The sequence below is a fragment of the Phalacrocorax carbo genome, chromosome 10 (assembly GCF_963921805.1).
Source record: "Phalacrocorax carbo chromosome 10, bPhaCar2.1, whole genome shotgun sequence".
In the NCBI taxonomy this organism is placed as follows: domain Eukaryota; kingdom Metazoa; phylum Chordata; class Aves; order Suliformes; family Phalacrocoracidae; genus Phalacrocorax; species Phalacrocorax carbo.
Window position 1 is genome coordinate 15,731,515 of NC_087522.1, and position 23,439 is coordinate 15,754,953.

The window sequence follows — 23,439 nt, forward strand, 5'->3', positions numbered from 1 at the left end:
TTTCAAAAGAAGGCACAGAGAACTAGAAAGTTCAGTTCTCAGAAAAAAAGGACAGAGAAATGTGCAATGAAAATTAACAGAAAAGCAGGAGGACATCTCCCCTCCCACCAAACCAACCTGTTAGGATTTTTCTAAACAAAACAGGTACACATAACGGTGAGATTCACTGTCAGAGTGTGTTGCCAAAGCTGAACACTCAAGGAAATTTAAGGAGCGTTCAAAGGAGAAGTAAATCTTTATACCCTGATGTCTAAAACCCGTTGCCTTAAGGATCAAACTCATCCCTTCAACATTAAACATCAAGATAAACCTTTATAAGGACTAACAGCAGATTTGCTTCTGGGGCAGTTCCATACACTTTCATCTGAGGCATCTGATACACAGTACCCTGCTCTGCCAAAGCTAAAACAGACCTTAAATTAGCTCAAGACTGAACAAGGAGTTGTACTTCTCTCTACCTGGTTCTTTGTCTTCATTTAGAGAGTAACACTGAAGGTCTTGGAAATGGTTACTTTCATAATGTGATTTGACTGTCTTGATAAAATGGCGGGTTTTTTAACTATTCACTTCTCAGCATTGAAGCAGAGATGGGATTAGCCACAAGATGTCACTGCTGTTAAGTACAAATCTGAAAACTTGCATATTTCTCGGAAGTCAAATAAAAGTTCAGACATTGTTACTCTCGCGTTTTGCTTGCTCCTTTAAGGATATCATGAGACAACTTAATATAGCTGAAAGATGCCACAGTGAAATACATTCAGAACTTCCAGACTATGTGACTGAAAATGAAACGTTATGAACATTACCAGCTAAGGCAGATTGACAACACTGTCAATACTAGAATATCTCAGGGTGATGTTGCAGTATAAATGTGTATTCCCACCTCTTCATTCCACTGGCTTAAGTTTTTGAGGGCTGATGAAAATTAATCCCCAGTATGTTTATAAATCTCATTAAGAGATTTTTAGAGTAAAACCTAGAACTCTCATCAAAAAATAATCAGGTATGCCCTTTGCCACATCAGTGTGTAATGCTGCCAATTCAAATTGGGTAACTGGCCCACCAAGCTGTGTCCTGCTCAGAGACCAGGATTTTCACCTGAACGGGGGAGGGAATTATACCTTAACCTGTTCCACAACCCTTCAGCACACATCTTTTTTGGACCTATCATTTTAAAACATAAAATACACTTCCTAGAAAATTCAGTGTTGCTAAGGCACAATCTAATTCAATCGTTTCTCCCAGTCACCCAAACCTGTAGAGAATGGAGACCTGAAGATAACAGAATAACTGTAAAATATACCCTTTATACCTTATAACTAAAAATCCAACTGTATAGATTCTTTAGAACTAGATTTTTCTTGTTGCAATACCATTGACAAAAGATTCAAAGTAACTTTTCTTGAACACTTGCTTTCTTTTTGATGTCTCAGTACCATATTTTTCCCCTATAATCTCTTTGTATTTCTTACTAGCCCACACTGTGTCCCATATTTGGGGTATGGCAGGTTAAAAGTCACACTATATCAACCTGTAACTTCAAACACTATAATGTGATTCATTCTTTTCTGCAGTCATGAACAAAATCTGTCCCAAATGGGGGATGGGAAGAAGGTACTAGTAAAGTTCAGCTCCTGTGATTTTCTGAAGCTGTTTAATTTGCACTGAAAAGTCCAGATGTATGAAACACTGCATAAGGTATAACATATACTAACATCTACAGACATAAGCTTAAAACTGTAAGAAAAGAGATCAGAAACATGACAAACTCAAAAGGTGGATGTAAACAGTATTTTACTCATATTCCTGTCTCCCTCATCACCTGTATTGACAGACTTTTATTATTTAACACTTCTACACAAAAAGAAAGTAGAAATCATGACTGTAAATAGTGAAGATGATTGCCATGTCTTTTCAAATCCCTTGCCCATTTGTCACAAGACACTGCTGTGTATCTTGTGTCTTTCTTGTTAACATTTCATGGAGCACTTCCATAAACATACGTTTGTTCTTGTTCTCAACACTTTGTTCTGTCACTGCAACAGATGGCTTTATACTGAAGCATATGAAAATATTAAATTGTTCATAAACCCATTGAAGTTTGGAATGCCTGCAAGTACTAAGTATCTTGGCAGCTATTTCTTTAATACAAATATTACAGAATGATATTTAGTGTTTCCATATCAGTTTCCTATTTGCTACAGTCTATTCTAAAACTACAGTTTTCTTTGAACTTAATTAATAGTAGCATTGTTTCATTCAAAGTCATGTCATTTCTAAGCTGAATGGTATGTTTTGCTATATGTCTGTCCAGAGCAAGGTAAAAGCTAATTAGAAAAATCATGGGTAGACACAACAGTGGCTTGTGTCATACCACAAAGGAGTCTGGATGCTTCTCACAACGCTTACGCTGAATCAAGCAACTTCAATTTCAATTTGTAAAGTAAAATTCCTGTGACAAGAACCAATCATGTGCATTGACTGGGCAGAAACATGTCCTTTTCATTTCTCTTGTTTCCTCATCCAAAGCTTTCTTTGACAGAGGCTGTTGATTCCTGTAGAAAATGTGTAGACTACATAGGAAATAACACAACATAGCATCTCTGGCCCCAAGGCGCTCTTACACTTAAGTAGTAAAAATAAGTCTCAAGTGCTCTAATATGTTCTTTGTAATCAGCTTTTTATTCATAAACCTTAATGTTATATCATTAATAGAAGATGGGAAAGTCTGTACAGTTGTCACAATAAAAAATTACTTTCTATAAATAAAGCAAAAATATATTCAAAATAGCTTAGTTCAAAATATATGTTTATACTTTAAATTCTAAAGTCAATACTAAAGGAATAAGGGAAGACCTCGTATGTAATATAAAGGTTCTATAGAACCAATTCTTTAAATGCATCTGATTCTAAGTGTATTTTACCTGCCTTGACCCTTACTGAGAAGGTTATTCAGTGCTTCCATAAATATAGACCAAGAATCAAGAATTTCTCCAGAACTAAGTGGTAAACTACATAAAAGATTCCCTAGCAATTGCACTGTTGTAAGATGAAACACTGGAGAGGGGAGTTGAAAGCAGGGATTGGAGAGGTGCACACCTCTTAGTGCACTGTACCTAAAAAAAAAAAAAGGTCCAAAGGAAGATCCAAGATTTTACCAGAAACTTTACAGAAATCCAGTATTTTCCAAACTCTCTTTCTTGAGAAAATGTTTACAGTATTGATTTAGTGCCTTACCTCACAGAAGTGTAAAAATATCAAGAGGTCAGACTCAGATCAAATTCAGAACTTTGTGAACAAAACAATCTTGGTAGAGACATAAGAGTGGTGCACCTGTTGAATGGGAAATAAACTGGGATTTGGGAAAGATTTTCTATTTTAGTGAAAGGAATACACAGAAATGAGAACAAGTTTTGCTGGTTATAAATGAATGCTATAGTACGTCTTCACATACAAAGGCGTACAGCTGCATTTCTCTGACATTTCCTTTCCAAACCTTTCCTAAAATCTTCCAGTTGATAGAAATACCATAATCTTCCTAACTCATCTAATTAAATATTAAATATTCTTACTACCAGGAAACCTTTTTAATGCCTGATCTAAGTCTTCCTTTGTATAATTTAAGCCCACAGCTTCACATCCTACTGACTACAGACATGGAGAAGAACACCTCAGTGCTGTTACCTCCAACTGCAGGTTAGAATTTGTTCCTTGAAGCAAAAACGCAATCTACTGTCTGCAATGTTGAAAGATCAGATTAAACATTTGTTAATAACTCAAGTTATACCCAAGTATTCTGGCAGTTCTACATCATGCAGGAAAACAAAAATGAAATCTCTCAGGAAAAAAAGGATAGTTCCTTTTAAAATGACAAAATGAAACATGTCAAAGTTGTAATGATCTCTCTGTCTTCTTTTCTTCCATGTTTCCAGTTTTCTTAAAATATTGATAACATTTCTTAATTTGTTAAAATAACTAAAAAGGCTTTTTAGTTACCTAACCCTTCTCTCCACCCCCAGTGAAATAACTGCCTGAAAGAAATTGCTTGGGTTCAGTTGAAATTTCACAATCTTTATGCTTCACAGATATAAAGATTTGGGGAATAAACATATGCATCCTGCATGCCATTTTTAAAGATAATTCCCCATAAGAATCTCAGCTTCTACATCCATCTTTGTCTTCTGTTATCTTAATGGGCACAATACCCTTGGCTCCTCTGTAGTGCCAAAACTTGAAGAAAATAAGAACAGCCTTATCCACCTCCCTTCTATGAATGTACGAGATAGTGTACCCGAGTCATGGCTTCACAGTGTGCGAGTAGTTGAAATTTGCATCCTCTACTTTTCTTGTTCTACTGCATAGCCAAAGTCAAGCTATACACTAGCCAATGACTCAGACGCAATTATTTTATAATATTAGTCATTTAGCTGTTCATTACCTAACTCATTTCCTAGAGTTAACTACAAATTTCTGGAATAAGTTTGCATCATTTTCCGTAAGTACATATCTTCCAAAATTGTAGAAGCATTTTCCATTTTATCACTGTTGGGCTTGTACTGAGTCGCTGAAATAACCCATAGCTTGCCAGGTCCGCCCAGCTGATAACATAGGGTCATGGGATAATACAGGCTGGAGGGAGGTTATCCAAGAACAGTCCTTCAGATCTTCTTGGATAAACCACCTCTTACTGCAGAGGTGTAAAACTGTTCAAGTAGAATATGACGCCAGCATCATCTCACAGCCCTTCTTCCAAAAGACTTGTCTTCTAAATCCTTGTCTTGCATTTCTTCTCTCCCCACATTTGCCCTGAGAGGTTATATTGACAGGATAAATGTACCTAGTAATAATTATTCTGAGAAATTATGTGAACCGAGACCAGGCACAGCTAATCAGCTCTTGAATGTATCAGCAAAAGTGTTTAATTTTTATCTTTTTATGAGACGGATGCTGACACACACACATATATCTACATATACACATTTCTATAAATTTAGCGTAATAGGTTCTGAATAAAACTTTCTAGTGGCTTCAGCAAAATAATAAACCTCATAACCTCTACCTCATAAAGAAGTCCAATAGGCAGCTTACAGACCTCAAGTCAGCTGTGAGAAGCACAGTCTCAAATGTCTAACAATGCCCTACAATAATCATTATATAATACTAATTATATTGTAAACCATGGCCAATATTTGGCTCCCGATCATCAGTTAAACTATTTGAATTCAATGTTTTCCTATAAATGCAAGATGTTCAGAAAAGCATACCTTAGATTAAAAGCAAAACCTCCCAAACTAGATAATAATAACTAGAAACGGTGGAACCAAAATACAGAAATTAGAATGTATTTTAATACAGCTCATAAGCCTGAGGTCAGAATCAGAAACTCTGTCATAAAAGACTGCTGCAGGGAGAAGGGGAACCTTCTTTTCTTCAGAGTCCACTGAAAATATGAAACTTTAAGGTGATCTGCAGCATGTGAGATTTTCATTTGTCTAGCAAAAAATACTTTTCAAGACTGTAAAGATAGTTAAGTGCTGGAACAGGTAGTCTAAGGAGTTTACAGAATTTCTCTTATTGACAATTTTTAAAGATTAACTGGGTGTCTATCACAAATGACACTTGCAAAGATGATCCTTTCAGGGAGTAGGGCAGGACCCGATGACATGGAAGAGTGGCCCTCTCCATCACTATTTTTCCACCATCGCCAAATACCTCATTTTAACATCAGGATGGAATTCTGTTCAGTATTTGCTCATCTATGCATAGGTGAAAATGAAGCAAAGCAGAATTACCGCACTGCCTGCCCTTTTCAGAACGCCTTGCCCCAGGTCTGAATCATAATAATAAATTAGAAGAAACACTAACACACAAACATACTACTTCTATTAATTAGGAGAAATATGAACATACAAGCAGGCTTAAGCTCCAGTCTATTTTTCATTGTTCAGCAGTTAACAGCTGCTACAGGAAGAGCGTGTGAGAATGTAACAGCCATACAACGTGGTTGGTGTTTATTATTTGCAGTTACTCATTTAAGAAGATTGCCTCTTCTCAGTTATGCCATGACTTATGTCCTCCTATAGGACAGGTAAGGATTGCATAGGAGCTCAGTCCACTGTACCTACTGCCTCTCCAAAAGATGATCAGCACACTCTGGGTAAAGTTTCATTTCACTGACAATTCATAGACTGTAAGATGTCTCAAGACTGAGCTCTTCTCAAACCCCAGTTTTCTAGCTCTAAAGACCATCCTCAAGTCACAGTATTGAGAAGGGGTGTAATCAGTGAACCACAGCTTCCACAGAGAGTTGCTAAAATGCTCTGTTATTAAGAGCCTAAAATCTGGGCAAACAGAAGGTCTGCTAAGCTTTTACATGGCTGTCCTGAATTTACCTATTCTCATAATTATAGATACTTGTTGGAGAGATGGAGACATCTTGGAAATACAATTTAAAGTAAAGAAAATGCATTAAAATACCTTATGCCATTCTTAACATCTTCCTTTTGTAAATATTGCTTCCTGTTGTGGCTCAAAGAACAAACTAGCATGAAGGAAAAAGCTCATACTTTCAAATATGATAGTCGACATGGAATTATGTTGATTCCCATGACTTCTCTTGGTAGAAAGTTCAGTCTGCCATGGCTGGATTTTTGCCTCTGCTGACACTGGGAAAGCCTCTCAACTGGAATGAAGTGCCACTTTAAATGAGATCTGGTTCTTAGATGATTTCCTGGTAACTGTCAAGATTAGTGCAGGACTACAGCCTCATAAGGTGCTGGTTTAACTGGTAAAGTGGAAAAATGGGACAACATGCCACTGCTCATGATACAGACCTGATTAACAAATACATGTTTTAAAAATATCAAAATTCTTCCAACGAAAACATTAGATTATATTTCTTTAAAATCTAGTTCTGCAAAATATTCTAACAAAAAATATGCTCTGAGGTTCCTCTATATCACAACCAAATATCAAACTTCCCCTGCATACACAGCTGACAGCAGATATATTCTTCTGGAAAATGAATCTCTTCCTGTTACACACACCACTTGTTGATATCATACGTTAAAAGGCTGGATCACAAAAAATCAAAGGCCAGAGCTGAACTGCAGTCCCCAGGATTACAGTATCACTGGGCACATTGTGTTAGAAGGGTAGAGTAATTTTAAAGCGGTGAACACGTGATGCTACGTGAAAACATACAAGTCACGCAAAACAGTGCGAAAGGACAGCGCCATTAGGGCTTGATCTAAATGTCATGTTATTGAAAGACTTGCTCCAGTGTGACAGTAGTTGTTCAATAATACCGAGTCTCATCCTAAATGACATTATTCACTGTGATGATGCTATTTTTGTTAAAGCGTCATGTAATCATGCAAGTTCTCAGCAGCAGACAAATAACTCTCCAAATAAGCAGCAGTGATGTGCCACATATGCCTATCACTTCACTTTGCTGTAATACATTTGTACAGTTGAAGTAGAGAGCCATTAGTTTCAGGCTAATTAGTAGTTAGAAACAAGTCTGCCTATAAGCTACAATTTGCTTACCTGAAAAAAAGCATCAAGCCTCATTCCTGGATTACTATCCTTCATGTAATCAGAAAGTTCAACTTCAACAAGGAAAACCCTGAAGTTAAAAAACCATAAACAACTGTCCAGAAAGCACCACAGCACAAGCAGCCAGAACAATTTCCATTTGCAAAGGGTGGGAGGTGATTGTTCGCATTTTACATCACACTCCAAGATACAAGCGGTGAACTGATAATCTTTGCTAAAGCCCTATTCAAGTTCAGGTTGGTCCATTAGTCATCAGTACCGAGAGTTACATCTGGTTGCACCCCTCCCCTTTTCTAGCCAGTTAAATGTCCAAAAATTACTTGATAGGAAACCTGCTTAAAATTACTGAAAATCAAATACATAAAAATAAAAAGTACAAAAAAATGGGTCCTCTGGTCTTCCACATGAACATTTTCGTTGCGTTTCTAATCACCTTTAGGAAAATCTTATTTTTAATATGTATTAGTATAATAATTAAAACAGAATCTTTTGTAATTCCTAAACAGTCAGTCTGATTTTAATTATTTCTACCAAAATGAATGTAAATAAACGAGTATCTGCTGAACTCCATGTGTACTAAACTGAAGACAGTATTAGTGTTTGGTTCTCCTGAGAATAAAAATATTTAAATAAAAATTGAAGGTGTAAACACAAAGCAAGAGGATTTTCAAGAGTTTCTGTGCTTTAGAGGTGTACTTTTTTTGTGAACACCTGACAGAAAATAACATACTGAAGTTTTTATGTATTCAAAAAAAATACTAGAAGCATATTAAGTCAAGGCAGTAAAACTGGTCTTTTTGTCATGTTTAATTGCTTGAATTCATAACCTAGTTTTGCTGAATGTGGATGTTACTGCTGACTCAAGCAGTTTCTCCATTTTAGTACTTAAAAAAAGTTTGTGTGTGTCTCTGCATGTGTGAAAGGCAACTAAAAACCTCTGTGATTCTCCAGTGTTTTTTTAAATATTCCTGACCATCAGCAAAATATCACTCTCCAGAAGCCTTATTGCTGTGCATGAAATCTGTAATTAACTGTAGAACAAAAATAGTCTCTGATTGCAACCTGGTGGAAGAAGCCATATTGTGCTTTATTTTCAGTGACAATGAAGGGAAATCGCAGCCCAGGCAATTTAACATGGTTAACTGAAATCAAATGCAGAACAGGCATGATGAAGACAAATACAAAGCAGAAATGCTTACATTCTATTCCAATCCCCCAAAGCAAACGCATTCTCACACTGTCCACACTGAAGTTCAAATAAAATAAAAGTAGTGAGTGTACAATAACACTGAAGACAGGAACTTTGCTACATTCCTTACCATCTCCATTTGATACCTTCAAAATAAAAAAGAAAAAAAAAAAAGGAAAATACTTCTTCCTACAGGTACAGAATTCCACTGCTGACAAGAGATCTCAGACTATAAAATTAAACTTTATTCACAGACAAATTTAGAAAGAAAGGATACCAGAAATAAGTCTATCCCTTACACATTTATTTCTTTTAGCTAACCTAAGTGTCCAGTATCTCGCCCAAATGCAATCCCACAGCATTTGAATTTTAGAGAAAACATATTTACGATGCACCTTTTTAAATGAGAAGCCTGCACTTTTCTTCCATCCGGTGACTATGTACTTACGGTTTGTCTGGTGTCCAAAAAGGTGTACCTGTGAAAATCGATCACCTACGTGTCAGTGTATTCTACTGACCTTGTTATTTCCTGACAACTCTGTTTCTGAGAACTATTCCTTTGTAACATATTCCAAACCAAAATTAAAGACAGATAACTTTCTAAACTGATTTTTACATGGATTGAAAATATTACATTTATGGCAGAATAATAGTCGTGAAAAGTAAACTTTATTCCTACATAAAGTTAATATATTTCAAAAGTTATGCTTAGTTCCTAGATGTTGTAAATTATATCCCAGTCTTAAAATACATATGGAAAAGCCCAAAACACTGAAAAATCATCTCAAGTAATCAAGGGCTTCTGTAGTCTCTGTTCCCATCTCTAAATTCTAAAAATATACTATCTTGTGACATAATCGTAAGAAAAACTCCAAAATCCATATCACTGAAGGCGACTAAAAGCTTTACTTTAGCAGGCTTGAGCTATCTTTAAAAACTCCTTCTTAGCATGCTATTTACTTAAATTAAAACACGAAGTAAAATTTAGACAAGATATTTTCTATGGTTAAAATTGCCTACACGTTTTTTCCTGCTTTACTTTTTATAGTATTCTTTTCACAGTATTCTTTTCACAATTACTGCCACAATAACATAAAAGCAAGAACTAATCATATTTATTTCCCTTCTCCTTCGCAGTTTGATGTTTCTTTTGCCATTTCTAACATATTTGGCTTTACAAAATTTATTAACATTTAATAGTAATATTTTTCATGAGAAAGGAAAAAGTACAAACTTCCAATATTATACTTAATGACATTTTTCTAGACCTTTTACAGCATCTAGAATACCACAAGGCTTATCACTGAATAAATCAATTTGTTACTTGTTCCTGGAAAAGTTGTGTGTTTTATGACCAAAACTAAGACCCACTGTGAAAATAAAAAGAAAAAATTTGAACAATTCCGTGAAAAAGATACTACTGAAGTAACCGGTTTGAAGTTAGAAGGACTGAACTAACACCTTGCTAGACAATAATATTAATAATAAAGTTGTTTCATCCATCTATTGTGATGTTGTTCTGATTTCAAATATGTATTTATGTCACAATAGGTAAAAGCATTAAGGTCAATCTTTCTAAGACGATGCTTGGAAAGGGGTATAATTAATTCTACTTACACTTGCTGAGGTACCAGTGTATTGGATTCTGAGATGGTACTAACTAAATATAACTTCTTGCCCACGTATTAAAGGAAAGGCAATGGGAATGTGAGATATTGTATGTTTACAACATCTAAAATAGAAAGAAATTTGGTACTGCTTTACGAAGAAAAACTCTGAAACAGACAATCAAACCCCTAATAGATACATGGGTTTAAAGGAAGTAAACCCGCTGATTGACAGAGACACCGCATGTGCACTCACAGAGAAGCACCTATAAATGATCAAAACCAAAAGTCCCACTCGTTTCCATGAAATGATTCAAATATGAAACAGTGATAACATATTCCACTACTGCTCTTCCTGCAGACAAGGCAACGCTGTTTACTTAATAGCAGTTTTGCTCACTTTTCAGAAGTCAGCCTCATTTGCACATTCAAAACCCAGATCAACGTGCATACAAAACACGTAACAGCTATAATTTATGAAGACAATATCAGACATTCAAACATTACATGTCTATTGCTTCATTTTAGAAATACATACGAAACCAACATACTGTACCTAAGCCAAATTTTTAAAGTATTTCATACACAAAAATAATTGCAAACTTTCTGTTAAATACGTATAGAAAACCTAATCACATCTGTATCAAGACCAAATTCCTTATCACTACAGAACTAACAAATACAAAGACTGTTTTGGATCTTACTAAATTCCTGAGTGTCTACGTAAATAAAATACCTGAGGTGGAATTTAATGTACACTCCTGAAAGCAATGTGAATTTATGGAGCCTGAGCTGCAAACCGAACCCAGGCTGTCCGAAACGCACAGAGCCCAGCATCCCACTGCTACCCTCTGCCACAGTCTCCTACGTGTGACAGCAAGTCTTGTAAAGAACACGGTACTCCTATCAGAGGACGGAAGAGACTCCTTTCTCAAAAGCCAGAAAAACCCACTTTCCCTGCTCCTCTCAACATTTTTTCCACGCTTCAAAGTGAGCGATTTTTTTTAAAGAAAGAAAATTGCTAAAGTAATTCAAGATATTTCAATTACTCTGCATGTATATCTGGCTGGCAACTGGTATGCATTTTTAAATCCCAGTCTTTTATGCTCTATTTCTGCTTCTTAAAATCTATATACATATTAATGGACTGTTAGCCAAATTTATGTTTAAACGGTATTTATTTAAAAAAGTTGTTGTGGTTTTGTCCCGCATATTTTAACAGTAATAAAACTTTAAAATCCTCATACAAATTGTGTTTCCTAACAGCGGGATATGATACTGTTAACATACAGGACCCCTAAAGTTAATAAGCGGCCAGTTTGGTCAGGAATCCGGTAAACTACCTACTAAAAGGCAGTAATTCATCTGACAAAACCATTTCTAATGAGATTCCTGCCATATTTCATGTAAATGCTAATATATATCCCTTCAAAAGTTAAACAGCTCTTTGAAGACCAAGTTCACATAAACTTCAGCCAGTCACAGAGGAAGGACAAATAACCCCACCACAGCTTATCTGCCGCAGGCACACCCACGCCACGCCACGCCACGCCACGCCACGCCCACGCACGGGTGAAGACACGGCGAGCTCGGAGCGCAGCCCCGCAGCCAGCCCTGCGCGTTCACCTGCGACACGCCGCTGCTCGTGACGAGCCGGCAGCACGCCCCGCCGCCGCGCCGGGGGCGCGTGCCACCGCCGCTCCCCGCGCGCGGATCCCGCCGCGAGCACTCGGCCGGGAGCCCCGCGCGCACACTAACCTCGCCGCATCCCCGCTGGGAGCCGCTGGCGGCTGTGCTACAGCACCAACCGCGTCAACTGACCCCCGGCCCCCTCCCCAGGGCTCGGGGTCCCTCTCCCGCGGTGCCACACACTGGCTCCCCCCGCACCGTCGCTTAAATTCCTCCAAGCCTGCCTCCGCCTTACCTGAAGGGCATCTCCCACGCCTGCAATTAGCTGCCAGGATTTCATCGTCGGCTGCGGAGCGCGCCCCGCTCCCGCGGCGGGCGGAGCCGGGCGGAGCCGGGCGGAGCGGCGGGGAGCAGCACCCCGCGGCCCGCGGCGCCCGCCGAGCCGCCCGCCCGCTCCTCGGCCGGGGCGCGCACACCTGCGGCTGCCGCCCGCGGGCAGCACCCGCCGCCCGCACACGCGCCCCCCCGCACCCCGCGCACCCCCGCGCCGGCGGCACAAAGGCTGCGCACGGGGCGGCGGCGCCGGGCGAACCGGCCGGGCTTCAAGGTCGGCTCTGCCGGGGGTGCTTCGCGCCCCCCGCGCCCCCTCCCCGCCAGCGCCGGCCCCGCACGGCCCACGCCCGGGCCCCGGGCAGCCCCGCCGGTTCCCGCCGCTCCACGTGTCCCCTCCTCGTTCCTTCAGGCATTAAATATGGACCACATGACAGAGTAGGGCACCTTGCACAGTCCTCCCAGTCCACACTTGACAAGCAATTTTAACTCTGTCTGAAGGCAGAATGTAAGCGCTGCCAATTACTTACGCTGCACCTACATTATTCACAACGTCTGCGGGACAGTATTTACGACTTTCAATATGCTGCGCTCTATATACTGCTACGAGACGTTAAAGCCCTTCTGTATCTTTTTTTCCCCCCTCGCTGTATCCCTGGTAGGCTTTGCAGCGTATGCATTCAGTGAAGTCATTTTGTTTTATTTGTAGATAAGAGCAGTTCCACGGTAGCTTAGCTGAAAACCACAGCCTTGCGGGAAGGGAAGGTGGGCAAGGGGAGAACGGATCACATTCAGTCGTCCGTTTATGGAATGTCTTAATGCATGTATTAAATATTAGATACTTATTAAAATATTAGACGTCGTGCTGAAGTTTGTAGCGCTTCACTATTTTGATTGATCCCATGTAAACAAAATGGTTAATGTTTTGTTATATAAAATATTTAACCAAAACATTTAACCGAAATACATAACCAAAATGGTTAACATCTTGATTAAATAATGATTACTTTCTTGTGGAATTCTGAATTTGTTTAAAAATAACAATATTGCAGACTAAGTAATTTTTCAGTCAAAGACTGGCTGGAGCTGAAGCAAGTGGAAGCCTCTTCCACCAGAGATGGTAGCAACTAACCCATCTGTGGAGCAGAGAAAAAAAAAATCTGTTTCAGATAGACACTAAAAACTGATGCCGTTCGCTATGCAGAAGCATTGCTTATCCCTGACCAACTAAGCTGTCATTTCAAAGTGCATCTATTTATGCACCAGGAATTGTAAATGGTAAACAAATAAACACACTAAAGTGAAAAATTGTCAGGATACTGCTCAGAGGACTTCTCTAGTTCTATAAAATGTATTTTCATACCACACATACACTATTTCTCAAAAATAATGAAAAGTTCAGAAAAATACCTTTCAATATTTATCATTACTCTGCAATCAGAAAGGAGACCGACAAACTGATCTCTAAGAAAACTATTTCTATTAATCGTCCCCTTTTTGCATATACAAGTCAAAGAACTTGCCCCCACTTTTGGCACAACAGGAGAGACAAAGTTTAATTATGTTCTATGAAAACTGAAAATATACAAAATAATATTAGACTCAGATTCTAGTTGCAAAAGGTTTTCCGTGTTTTGAAGGCTTTTCTCTTGTGGTCTTGCTCACCTTATCACCCAAAGGGAAAAGACAGCTATCAGCCCAGACAGGCTATGGGATGACTAAGGCATCATGATAATAATAAGGCATAAGTATAATTTAAAAAGTAGAATGTTGCAGGGACTGGCCTGACCACTGGGCCAATAGCGAAAACAAATCTCTGAGCTCATGTCGGCTTTCTGTGTGGCCTTGAGCAAATTATTCATCTCCTCAGTTTTCCCACTTGTAAAATTAGAATAATAATACTTGCAAGTGCCTATCTCCTATCTCTTACTTCTCAGGAGGGCTCTGAGGATTAATGACCCTACAGTGCTCTGAAAACAAATAACCACTAACTGCTAAACCAGCGTTAATATGTTTCAGAACATTAAAGCATTGAAACACTAGAAATTCCAATTAAACCACCTTGTGTGTCTAAACATGGATGAACTAAAACACAGGGATTGCTAAAGCACCATTTCCTATCATTTACAATCAACAAAATACTATGGGTTGGCTTACGGTTCTGTTTCTTAAATCTGAGTTTGATCTCTGCCCATTCTTAGTGTTAAATTTAGTATTACATTAAAATGGCACCAGCAACAATTGCCACTGCTATTTTACAAAAATATCCTGTTCAGGGCAAGGTCACTCAGACTTAAAGCGGTCAATAAACACCACCATTACCTCTGGCCTGTTGTTTGTAGCCTTTGCAGCACATATGGTCATTCAATCAGAGGACCAGCAATTCTGGCAGGTGCTACCTGTGGTACTTAGTGCTCTTCTTCAGAGATTGCAATTCTTTATGCAAGCAATGAAATATAGTCTAAAGTTAGTATTTATCTCATTAGCCATAACTATGGGGCAGGGGAAACACTGGGAAAGAACATACTGCTGCAGAACAAGCTGCGTCATTCACGAAGTTGTGACAATGATCAGACAATCAGCCAAAATAATAGTTCGAATTACTAAATCCAACTTAAAAAAAGGGAATAGTAAAGTCCCACTTCAGTCTTTAGAGTCAATTAACTTGATAAAAAACTGTGTACATTTATACATTCATTTTCACCACTCTCTAAATGGTGGATAATTTTGGTCTTCTGATTGTTTCTTCCATCTTACATATGAAGAAGAGAAAAAATTATTTAAATGCATTATGGTCAAATGATGCCACCGCTTGTCCTTGAATCACTGTACAGGGGTTTGCAGAACCTCATCTGGGATGCCATCCCCTTGTTTGACAGCGTGGATACTTCAGCAGCATTGCGTGGAACAATACCCATTGCAGCAACAAGGTTTACGGAGCAACACCAAGACCAAGAGTTCAATTCCCCTGTGAAGTGATCTGCTGAATAAGCAAAAGCTTGAGTTAGAGACTGCCACAGGGAAGAACAGGTTCTTGCTACGGTTCAGCTACTAGAGATCCTTGTCATGACTTTCTTACACACATACGTACGATCACAAGGAAGGCATCTCTCTAATCTTTGTTCTTTCCACTACATTTGCAGGGACAAACAGTAATTAACTGAAATATTATTGTGATGGCAGTGCTATTGAAGTTTCTGTAATTCCTGATTTCTATATTCTTTACTTGAGAATTTCAGAGAAATATTTTTGAAGAATTTATTGAGTAGTACGGAAGAGTGTCATCACAGTATGTCTCATGTTACATCAGAAGTTCTAATAAATCTAGTTGTTTATTATCTAAGCCCTTACATCCTTTTCTCCTTAAAAGGGGGAGCATTTATCTCCTGAATTTTCCACTTTACAAAAAAAATTACTTCACAGAGACACAGACCAAAGTAACTAATTGTAAAGTAGGCACCTTTTAGCGAATGGTGTGGCTTGTTCCAGTTTTTTAAAACTGACCCAAAGGTATGCGTGTCATACTAGAAAGCTTCCTGCTGAAAAGCTTCAGCATGTAATTGGTTTAATCTTAATTTCTTGAACTAAATTCCTATGCTGTGGGAACTATTAAAAAGCAACATGATCTTTGAAGGAAAGTAAAGATTGGTAAAATCCAAAAGTAACATCACGAGCAGAAGGTAATTCTGAGCCTGTATAATTTTGCAAACACTTTTTATACAGAACAGTGAAATGTGGTTTAATCCTTAATGCATTTATATGTCAAACACATGGGGGCTCTCCATGCCTGATAGATTACTGCTGAACGGATTTCTTTCTACATGCCATCTAATGATCCAGCAGTATTACAGAAGGTAAGCCTAATGAAGCATATACAGATGGAAAAGTATCGTGCGATTTATGATAAACACGGTGCAGTTTTATTCCAAAATGATTTATGGTGAGAGTGTGTGAGTCTAAGGGAGATGACCAATATGTTAAGAAACACAACATCAATCATATGTCACAATCCTAAAAAGACAATTGAAGCTTGAGGAACCCTAAACCTGAGAATTCATACTGTTACACTGACGCTAAATATAATCTTTTGGAGAGAATCTAAATCATAAGGAATTTTAAAGCTGAACTATCAAAAGAAATGCAACCAGAGAAAACAAATTTTTCTTCTACCAAGCAGAATTTAAAACGTTCTCCAGGGGCTGGATCCTGCAAGCATCCACAATATCGCTAACTTTACAATGAGAATAATTACAAGGGTATACAAAAACAAGCGGGTTTAGCATTAGACCTATATAAGGGATGGTTCCAAAGAATCAGTAATTTTAAGTACTAGGTGTTTTCTCAAATTATTTTTCTATATATTCAAAATGTCAGTATTTTTTCTTTAGCCCCTTGCTCACAAATAGTATCTATAAAGTATTTATTAATGTGATTATATCCATCTGAAATGCTTCATTTTGCATTATTAGTTGGTGTTGTCTTTTTCAAGGAAGTATATTGAAATCGATGTCACTAATCTCTCTTGAATGTTCTAGTATTGTTTTGGCTATACATACAAATACATCCATTCACAAATGTGGTAACTTACATGTTTTAAGTGTCCAGAGACATGCACTTTTGCTATAATGCTAATTGCAAAACTTTGCAGAGTATTAAATGCAAAATTTTATTTGCTATCTTCATAAACAAAACCATGCCTAAATTCATTTGGAAACAAGTGTAACAGATCAAGAACCATCAGTAAAATAGTAAGAGGAATATTATTTCTATGCAGTTTTGATGCCAGTAAACTAGTACTGTTCTAATAAACATTACTTCAAACCTTGCTGCAGAAAAAAGTCTTTTGCATAAACACTGTGAAAGCTGTCATAAAAATAACAAGTCTTCCCTGTATTCACCCCTCTAAAAAGAGCCCAAAATGCACATTCCACAGGTTACTGACTTTTTGAAGAGCCACTAATACTCAGCAGGTCATGTTCAAAAAATAATTACTTATCTAAAACACCCAAAATAAAGGGAAGCTTCTGAAGATGCATACGATCAAGGGAAAAAAATGTCTCTCATTTTTGTCAAGTGTCAGGAAAGCACAAAAAAATAGCTATCAGAAGCCTTCCCTTTAAGGCTACCAACTATTTTTTTTCAGATTGTTGCAATGTTTAATGTGAAACATACGACGATCATAATGCACCTACAAACACGAAGAAGAAACAAATCTCTGAAAAGTCTTGAAGCAAAATAATTTCTTACGTGCTTAGCCATATTCACAACCCTGTTGAAAGGGTAAACGATTCACAAAAATTACATCACTAAGGCAAATAATATTTCCGCATGAACAAGGATAACTAGTTATGGCTGCAACATGGACTTTCAATGCTTCATTATATTCTCTTCAAAAGTAATCTGGATCTGCTTTTAGATGTTATTCACAAACAAATTACAATTCTTTGTTTAGTAACATTCAGAAAACACAACTTTTCCTGTATTGTGAATTCATAACGTCTTCCAATTCTGCAATCTTTTTTTACTTCACAGAGTATAACTGCAAATCATTTCCTCAGTAAAACTGCAAAAGGTTAATTTGTCTAAAAAGCCATGTGACCAGGACATACAAATACGACAGTGCTCACCATATCAGTGCAAGAGGAAATGTAAGAACGCAAAGGAAAATATCTAAGAAACCTGGAGGTGCAATTGCTTGCCATTGTAGATAATTTTGTGCAAGGTGCACCTTCAAAATTATAAACTACAGCCTGTTCCATAGAACAAGACCTCTGAATGTTACTTGTAACATCAGAGTTAACAGAAAACATTTTCCAGTCCAAAGATCACAACTGGAAGTCCCCGTGAGGCGCCATCGAGGCCTCTGCCTGTCATGCCTCCTTTGAGGCACATACACTCACGGGAGCCTGAATTTGGACCTTTCACTCCACTTTTACTTCCTGAGTAAAACATGGTGAGCACAGCCCCATATGAGACAGGTGTGAGCCTGACATGTTGCCTGTATGGACAGGCATTGATCTGAGAAAAGAAAAAAGAATGATGGGCAAGTCACTCAGAGATTTCTAGAAAATTTTTGGCCCAGAAAGTGGGCAAGGAAACACCCCTCCTATGAAAATCTGTGGGGTGTATGGAGGTACAATTCTGTTGAGAAATCAGGTAAATGTGTATCTTTTCTTCTGACTTAATGACAAATAAGCAGCTGTATTTATTTTCCCTCAACCTATTTACATTTACAGTTGCTCTACAGATCACAGAAAATCCCAATGATAGTTCTGTCACTAACATTAGATGCATGATACGTACTTCCTACTAAAATGCATGCGAAGATTTAAGTATCCTTACAAATATAGCATAAAGCACTGTATGGACTGTTACTTGGCATACTTTAAACATACTTTTATCATTTAATATAACACAATCACAGAAATGCCACAGCCTTGTAAACTATCAGGTAGGAGGAAGAGGATGGGACCACCTCCAGCTCGGTTACTGTGGGCCTTCTCTCCTTTAAAGTCCTGTTGGCACAGAGAATGTCACAGCTTGTGGATGCAAGCAACCACTTGCTACTGCTCATCTGTGGCACAACACAGTTGCCTAATTAATTTTTTTAAGTATTCGAGATGTGACACTGTATATATGGGACTGAATACAGATTAGCATTACAATAATCACAAAGCTTTTGTAGCCTCAAATTTGTCTTCTTCCAGCAAAGTTTCCTTTAATGTGCAAATGATCAATGCCACTACGTATCTTGAAATAAACAGGCTCATTATGGTCATGACTTGTCATATATGCAGGCATTCAGAATTACATTAACAGCATACAGTAAGTTGGCAGATAAAGACAGGCTAAATAAAAGATACGTAACCAACTGCCTGCTATCACATCCAGATGTCTTCATATCAGTGGCATCCCAGAGTGGTGTTATGAAAAACTCCCTCCCTGCAACGTTTATACATTGACAATATCTTCACAAGTTGTAAGGGCTTTCTTGGCCAATTCTAAAGACAGAATGGGTTTGCCAGACTGAGGAAAAAGAGAGCAAAGGGAACATAAAATCGTCTCAGAAATTCAAAGCCAGCAAAAGCTGAGAGATAGGTTCAGAGGAGAGATCGCCCACACAATGAAAAACAAAGATAACAGGGAGGCAGGCAAGTGAGCTGGCTGAAGTGTTCAAAACCTTGAAAATAACTGTGTTAAATAAAGGGAAACATAACAATTAATTGATTTTTTTAAAATACATAATTATTAAAATTATTCTTTTACTTTGCATTCTTTGCAATTTTTTGAGATTTACTAAATCAATGTGTCTGGAGTTACTTCATACATCACAGGCCACACCTCACACAAAGCAAAAGGACTAGCATGTGCTGCAGCAAAAAGGGCTGCTCTTCATAGCTCTTGGTAAACAAGTAGATTCCTAATAGAAGCCTCAGTGCCAGGGCAGCTACATTATGCGGTTTCCTCTGTAGTGAGATACAAAAAATACCTCAGAAATAGATGGTCCTTTGGAAGGATTTATTGGGACCAATGTTAAGTGTGTCATCCATCAGGGAATGTATACAGGATATTTTATACCAACATCTATATAAAATGTTTCCAAGAATAATTAGGGCACAATATTTTAAAAACAAAATTTACACATTTTTCTGACAAACTGTTGTGGACTTCTGGTGTTAATTTTAGCAGTTTCAATTGGATTTGGTACGGTTGGAAACGTAAGGGGAAATCTGCAGTAATCAGGATGTGACATTCATTAACACTTCCACAAAATACCCACTGGATTTGCATAAAGTCTGCAAAGATTCATTGGTGAATCTTTAATATGAAATTTCCCTTGGTTTTACTCCACATTCAGCTCCATTTGCCCTCTCTCTCTCCTCTCCCCCCCCAGTGAGAACTACTGTAAACAGTTCATAACAAAGCATCATTAAATGTACTGAATAACTAAAATATACATATAATTACCCAAAAGTTTATATAATTACATATATAATTTTATAAATACTAACTGGATACAATGGCACTGCAAATCACCTCATAAACCTGGAGATTTCCAGACAAGTGTTTTATGGCCTGTGTACACAAAACATCCATGGCACAGTTTACATACCGCACACTCTTTGCATGTAAACTATCATGGAAAGCCTCTAGAAAATGGATAAACCACTAAGGCGGCAAAATATTTCTGATTCTGACAAACACAAAACTTTGAAGTACATTATGCAACTATTACGGGAGACATTTCTTGCTACTGCCAATATCATACAATGTAGTGAGAAATTTAAAAAGAATTGGGTCATTTAAGTCTTATTTGAGAAGAAGTACAAGCTTCTCAGGAGTCCATATTTACCACATATTTTTAGCTGAACTATGTAGTACCTATTTGACTACACTGACTACATCAACATATGTCATTACAGCAGGCAATGTAATATAAAATGGAAAGTTCACCATGAAAAAATAGTGATTTTTTCTCTTTTGAACTATTGAAAAAAAAATCACATTTTTAAATACTCATTGAATCTCAATATTCTGCCAATAAAAATGCTTTTTTATTAGCTTTGGTTTTAAAATAGAGAAGTTCTTGTTATGCTGAGCTCAGCATTAATAGGATACATTTAACTTTAAGTAGATTTAGTATGAGATACAGAATAAAATTTTAAAGTAAAATTAAATTATTTTCCCTGGTATAAAGTCCTGTAAATACACATAACTGGCATTTAATTTCTGGTATGCTATGCTTAAACCCAAACATTTGTCTATAGGATAAGCTTTGAAATTATTTGGACAATGTAAATGTAACTGAACAGCTGTACCAGACAATATATTATTTCACTTGCTTGCATTTTGAGCAAATTTATTGACTGAGAGTCTTACTTCACAGCCCCTACTCAACAGATCATTATCATCCTCTGATATCCCACTGGCACATGAAAGATCTTTCTAAAGGAAAATACAGCCTGAATAAGTATGAGAGCCAAGGTGCATTGCCGTATTTTTACTTCTGGTTAAACTTTCAGGCTCAGATCATCATTATGTCTTGTTCATTACTGAGTAGTGGAAGTATGCCATGAAGAAAAATGCATACACAGGATCTATCTGTTTTGTGGATTCTTTTTAAAGATAAAGTAGAACATCAGAATTTTGGGAATTTGTTTTATCCTGCTGGAAAACCGCAAGTTGTACTGAGGTCACTTGACGTGTAGATAGTCATAATTACAACCAAACTTGATGTATTCTTTTCTCTGTAAGTGGAACAAAATTTTTGTTTTGTTTTGTAAGCAAAATTCTCATTACAGTGCTTTAATACTTCCAAAGCACAACTGAACACAGAGCAACAGTGGATCTTGGTAAGTAAAAACTCAAAATAATTTCTCTAACTCAGACTTACCCATTTGTAAGATTTACCCATCACAATACTCTTTGTATCCATATAAAAAACCCACAACTCACTTGAGACAATTTCAATATTCACAATAGAAACAACATACTCTATGCCATTCTCCATGTAATTCTCCTTGAAGAATTCAAAAGTGGACTGTTAATGACAGCAAAGCACTCTGGCATTTACTGGTTGCAAGACTGCAAATGTTCCACCCAAAACTGTAGGAAATGAAAAATATTAATCAGGAAAGCATTACAGGCTTTCACAGTGTGCTAAGCATCTTGATGTACTTACACATGAACTTACTGACCTTGTGACTGCAGTGATGACTATTATTGGACAACTACTGTGAAAACAGTCTATTAGAAAATACAAAGTCTTTACTTTTATTGCACTAATTCAGATGGCACAATAATGACTCTTCTGAACACATGATTTCTCAAAGCTGTCATATATTGTTCATTAGAGACAATGACAACAAGTTCATCACAGGTTTCACTATGCCTCATTCTTCTGTCTCAATAGCATGAAGCTTAGATCAAAACATATGGAGGCTACAGTGAAAGAAAGTGATATAAAGCTTACACAAACAGCTCTTTTCTGCCTTGCACCAGGTCAGAGATGGCAGGCTGCCAACTGGATGAAAAATAAATTTCAAAATGGAAAACCAGGAAAAGGAAGAGGACGCTGTGTATTCTGGTGCTTCATCACTCCCTGTGACCGGGTATAGTGGACATTTTTGGCGGGTCAAGGGGACAGAGTGTGCACTGCCTCTCACATTCCTGTGCAGTAACTTAGTAGTAACTGCAGTATGGATAAATACATTTCTATGACAATATGGTGATGTTCTGGCCCTCACCCCTTGTGTCTGTGGCAATTGTGTCTGCAGCACTGAAGAAAGTGTCCCTAAACACAACTTTGAAATTGGGTCCAGAACTTTGGCCCTGATGAATCTGAAGAATCTGAGTTTCTTAAAATGCAGACAATAGAGGAAAACAGACCAAATATTTTGAGGATGACAGTACGTCCTGGATACAAAGCTGGAACACAAGGAATGAGACTGGGCAAGTACATGTTGGCAGGTAGGCTGAACACAGTGCTCAGTGCAGCCAGCTGCCAGGACCCTCTTAGGACTAACACGCAGTGCAGGCAGACGGCCATCTGCATGAGGGAAAGCTTAACCCTGATTTCTTGGGTATAGTTTTGGACATCAAGGCTATGAGTCCTTCCTCCCACTCTCAGTGGCATAAAATGAAGGAACTCATTACTTGTACAGTGAGAGCTCTTAAACCTGGCAATGGAATACAGATACCAGTCCACGTGAGGAGGCTTATATAGCTTCTATACATTATTTACAGAGCTAATAAAGAGGTGGCCTGTGTCAAATAGAGCCATGTGCTCCACTAGCATAATCAGTTCTGGTCACGAGAGAACAGTAAAGTTTGTGGAAATAGAGAAGAAGAAGAGCATATATTCTGAACTACTCAGCATACAAAGAATTGTTTCCAAGAGCCAGAGTCTGGGCGTTTCTGCTCAATCTAGCATGCAGAGCTAAAGGTCGTATAAAGGAAAGACATTTTTATAAATGAAGAAACTCTGAATTACACTTCCATCACAATATTATGCTCATGCTCCTTCTCCAGACACTAACTTCTACCAAAAATGCTTTTCCAGAGAGATCAGACTTCTTTTTAAAACCATGTGAAATGCCAGCACTATTATTTCATTATAGTATCACT

The 23,439-nt window shown here is 37.8% G+C and overlaps 1 protein-coding gene across 5 annotated transcripts in view; it reads right to left on the reverse strand.

The window, feature by feature from the left end:
- The window catches only part of RBFOX1 (RNA binding fox-1 homolog 1), a 1,419,204-nt gene that overhangs the window by 695,780 nt on the left and 699,985 nt on the right, over window positions 1–23,439 (reverse strand). The window contains exon 1 of one of the 5 annotated variants that reach the window (XM_064461971.1): window positions 12,278–12,328. The exons of the other annotated variants lie outside the window; for them this stretch is intronic. Coding sequence (XP_064318041.1) covers window positions 12,278–12,322 — 45 coding nt within the window. The 5' untranslated portion in view covers window positions 12,323–12,328. Of the gene's footprint in view, window positions 1–12,277; window positions 12,329–23,439 lie in introns of those variants that run through there. 5 annotated transcript variants of the gene reach the window in all.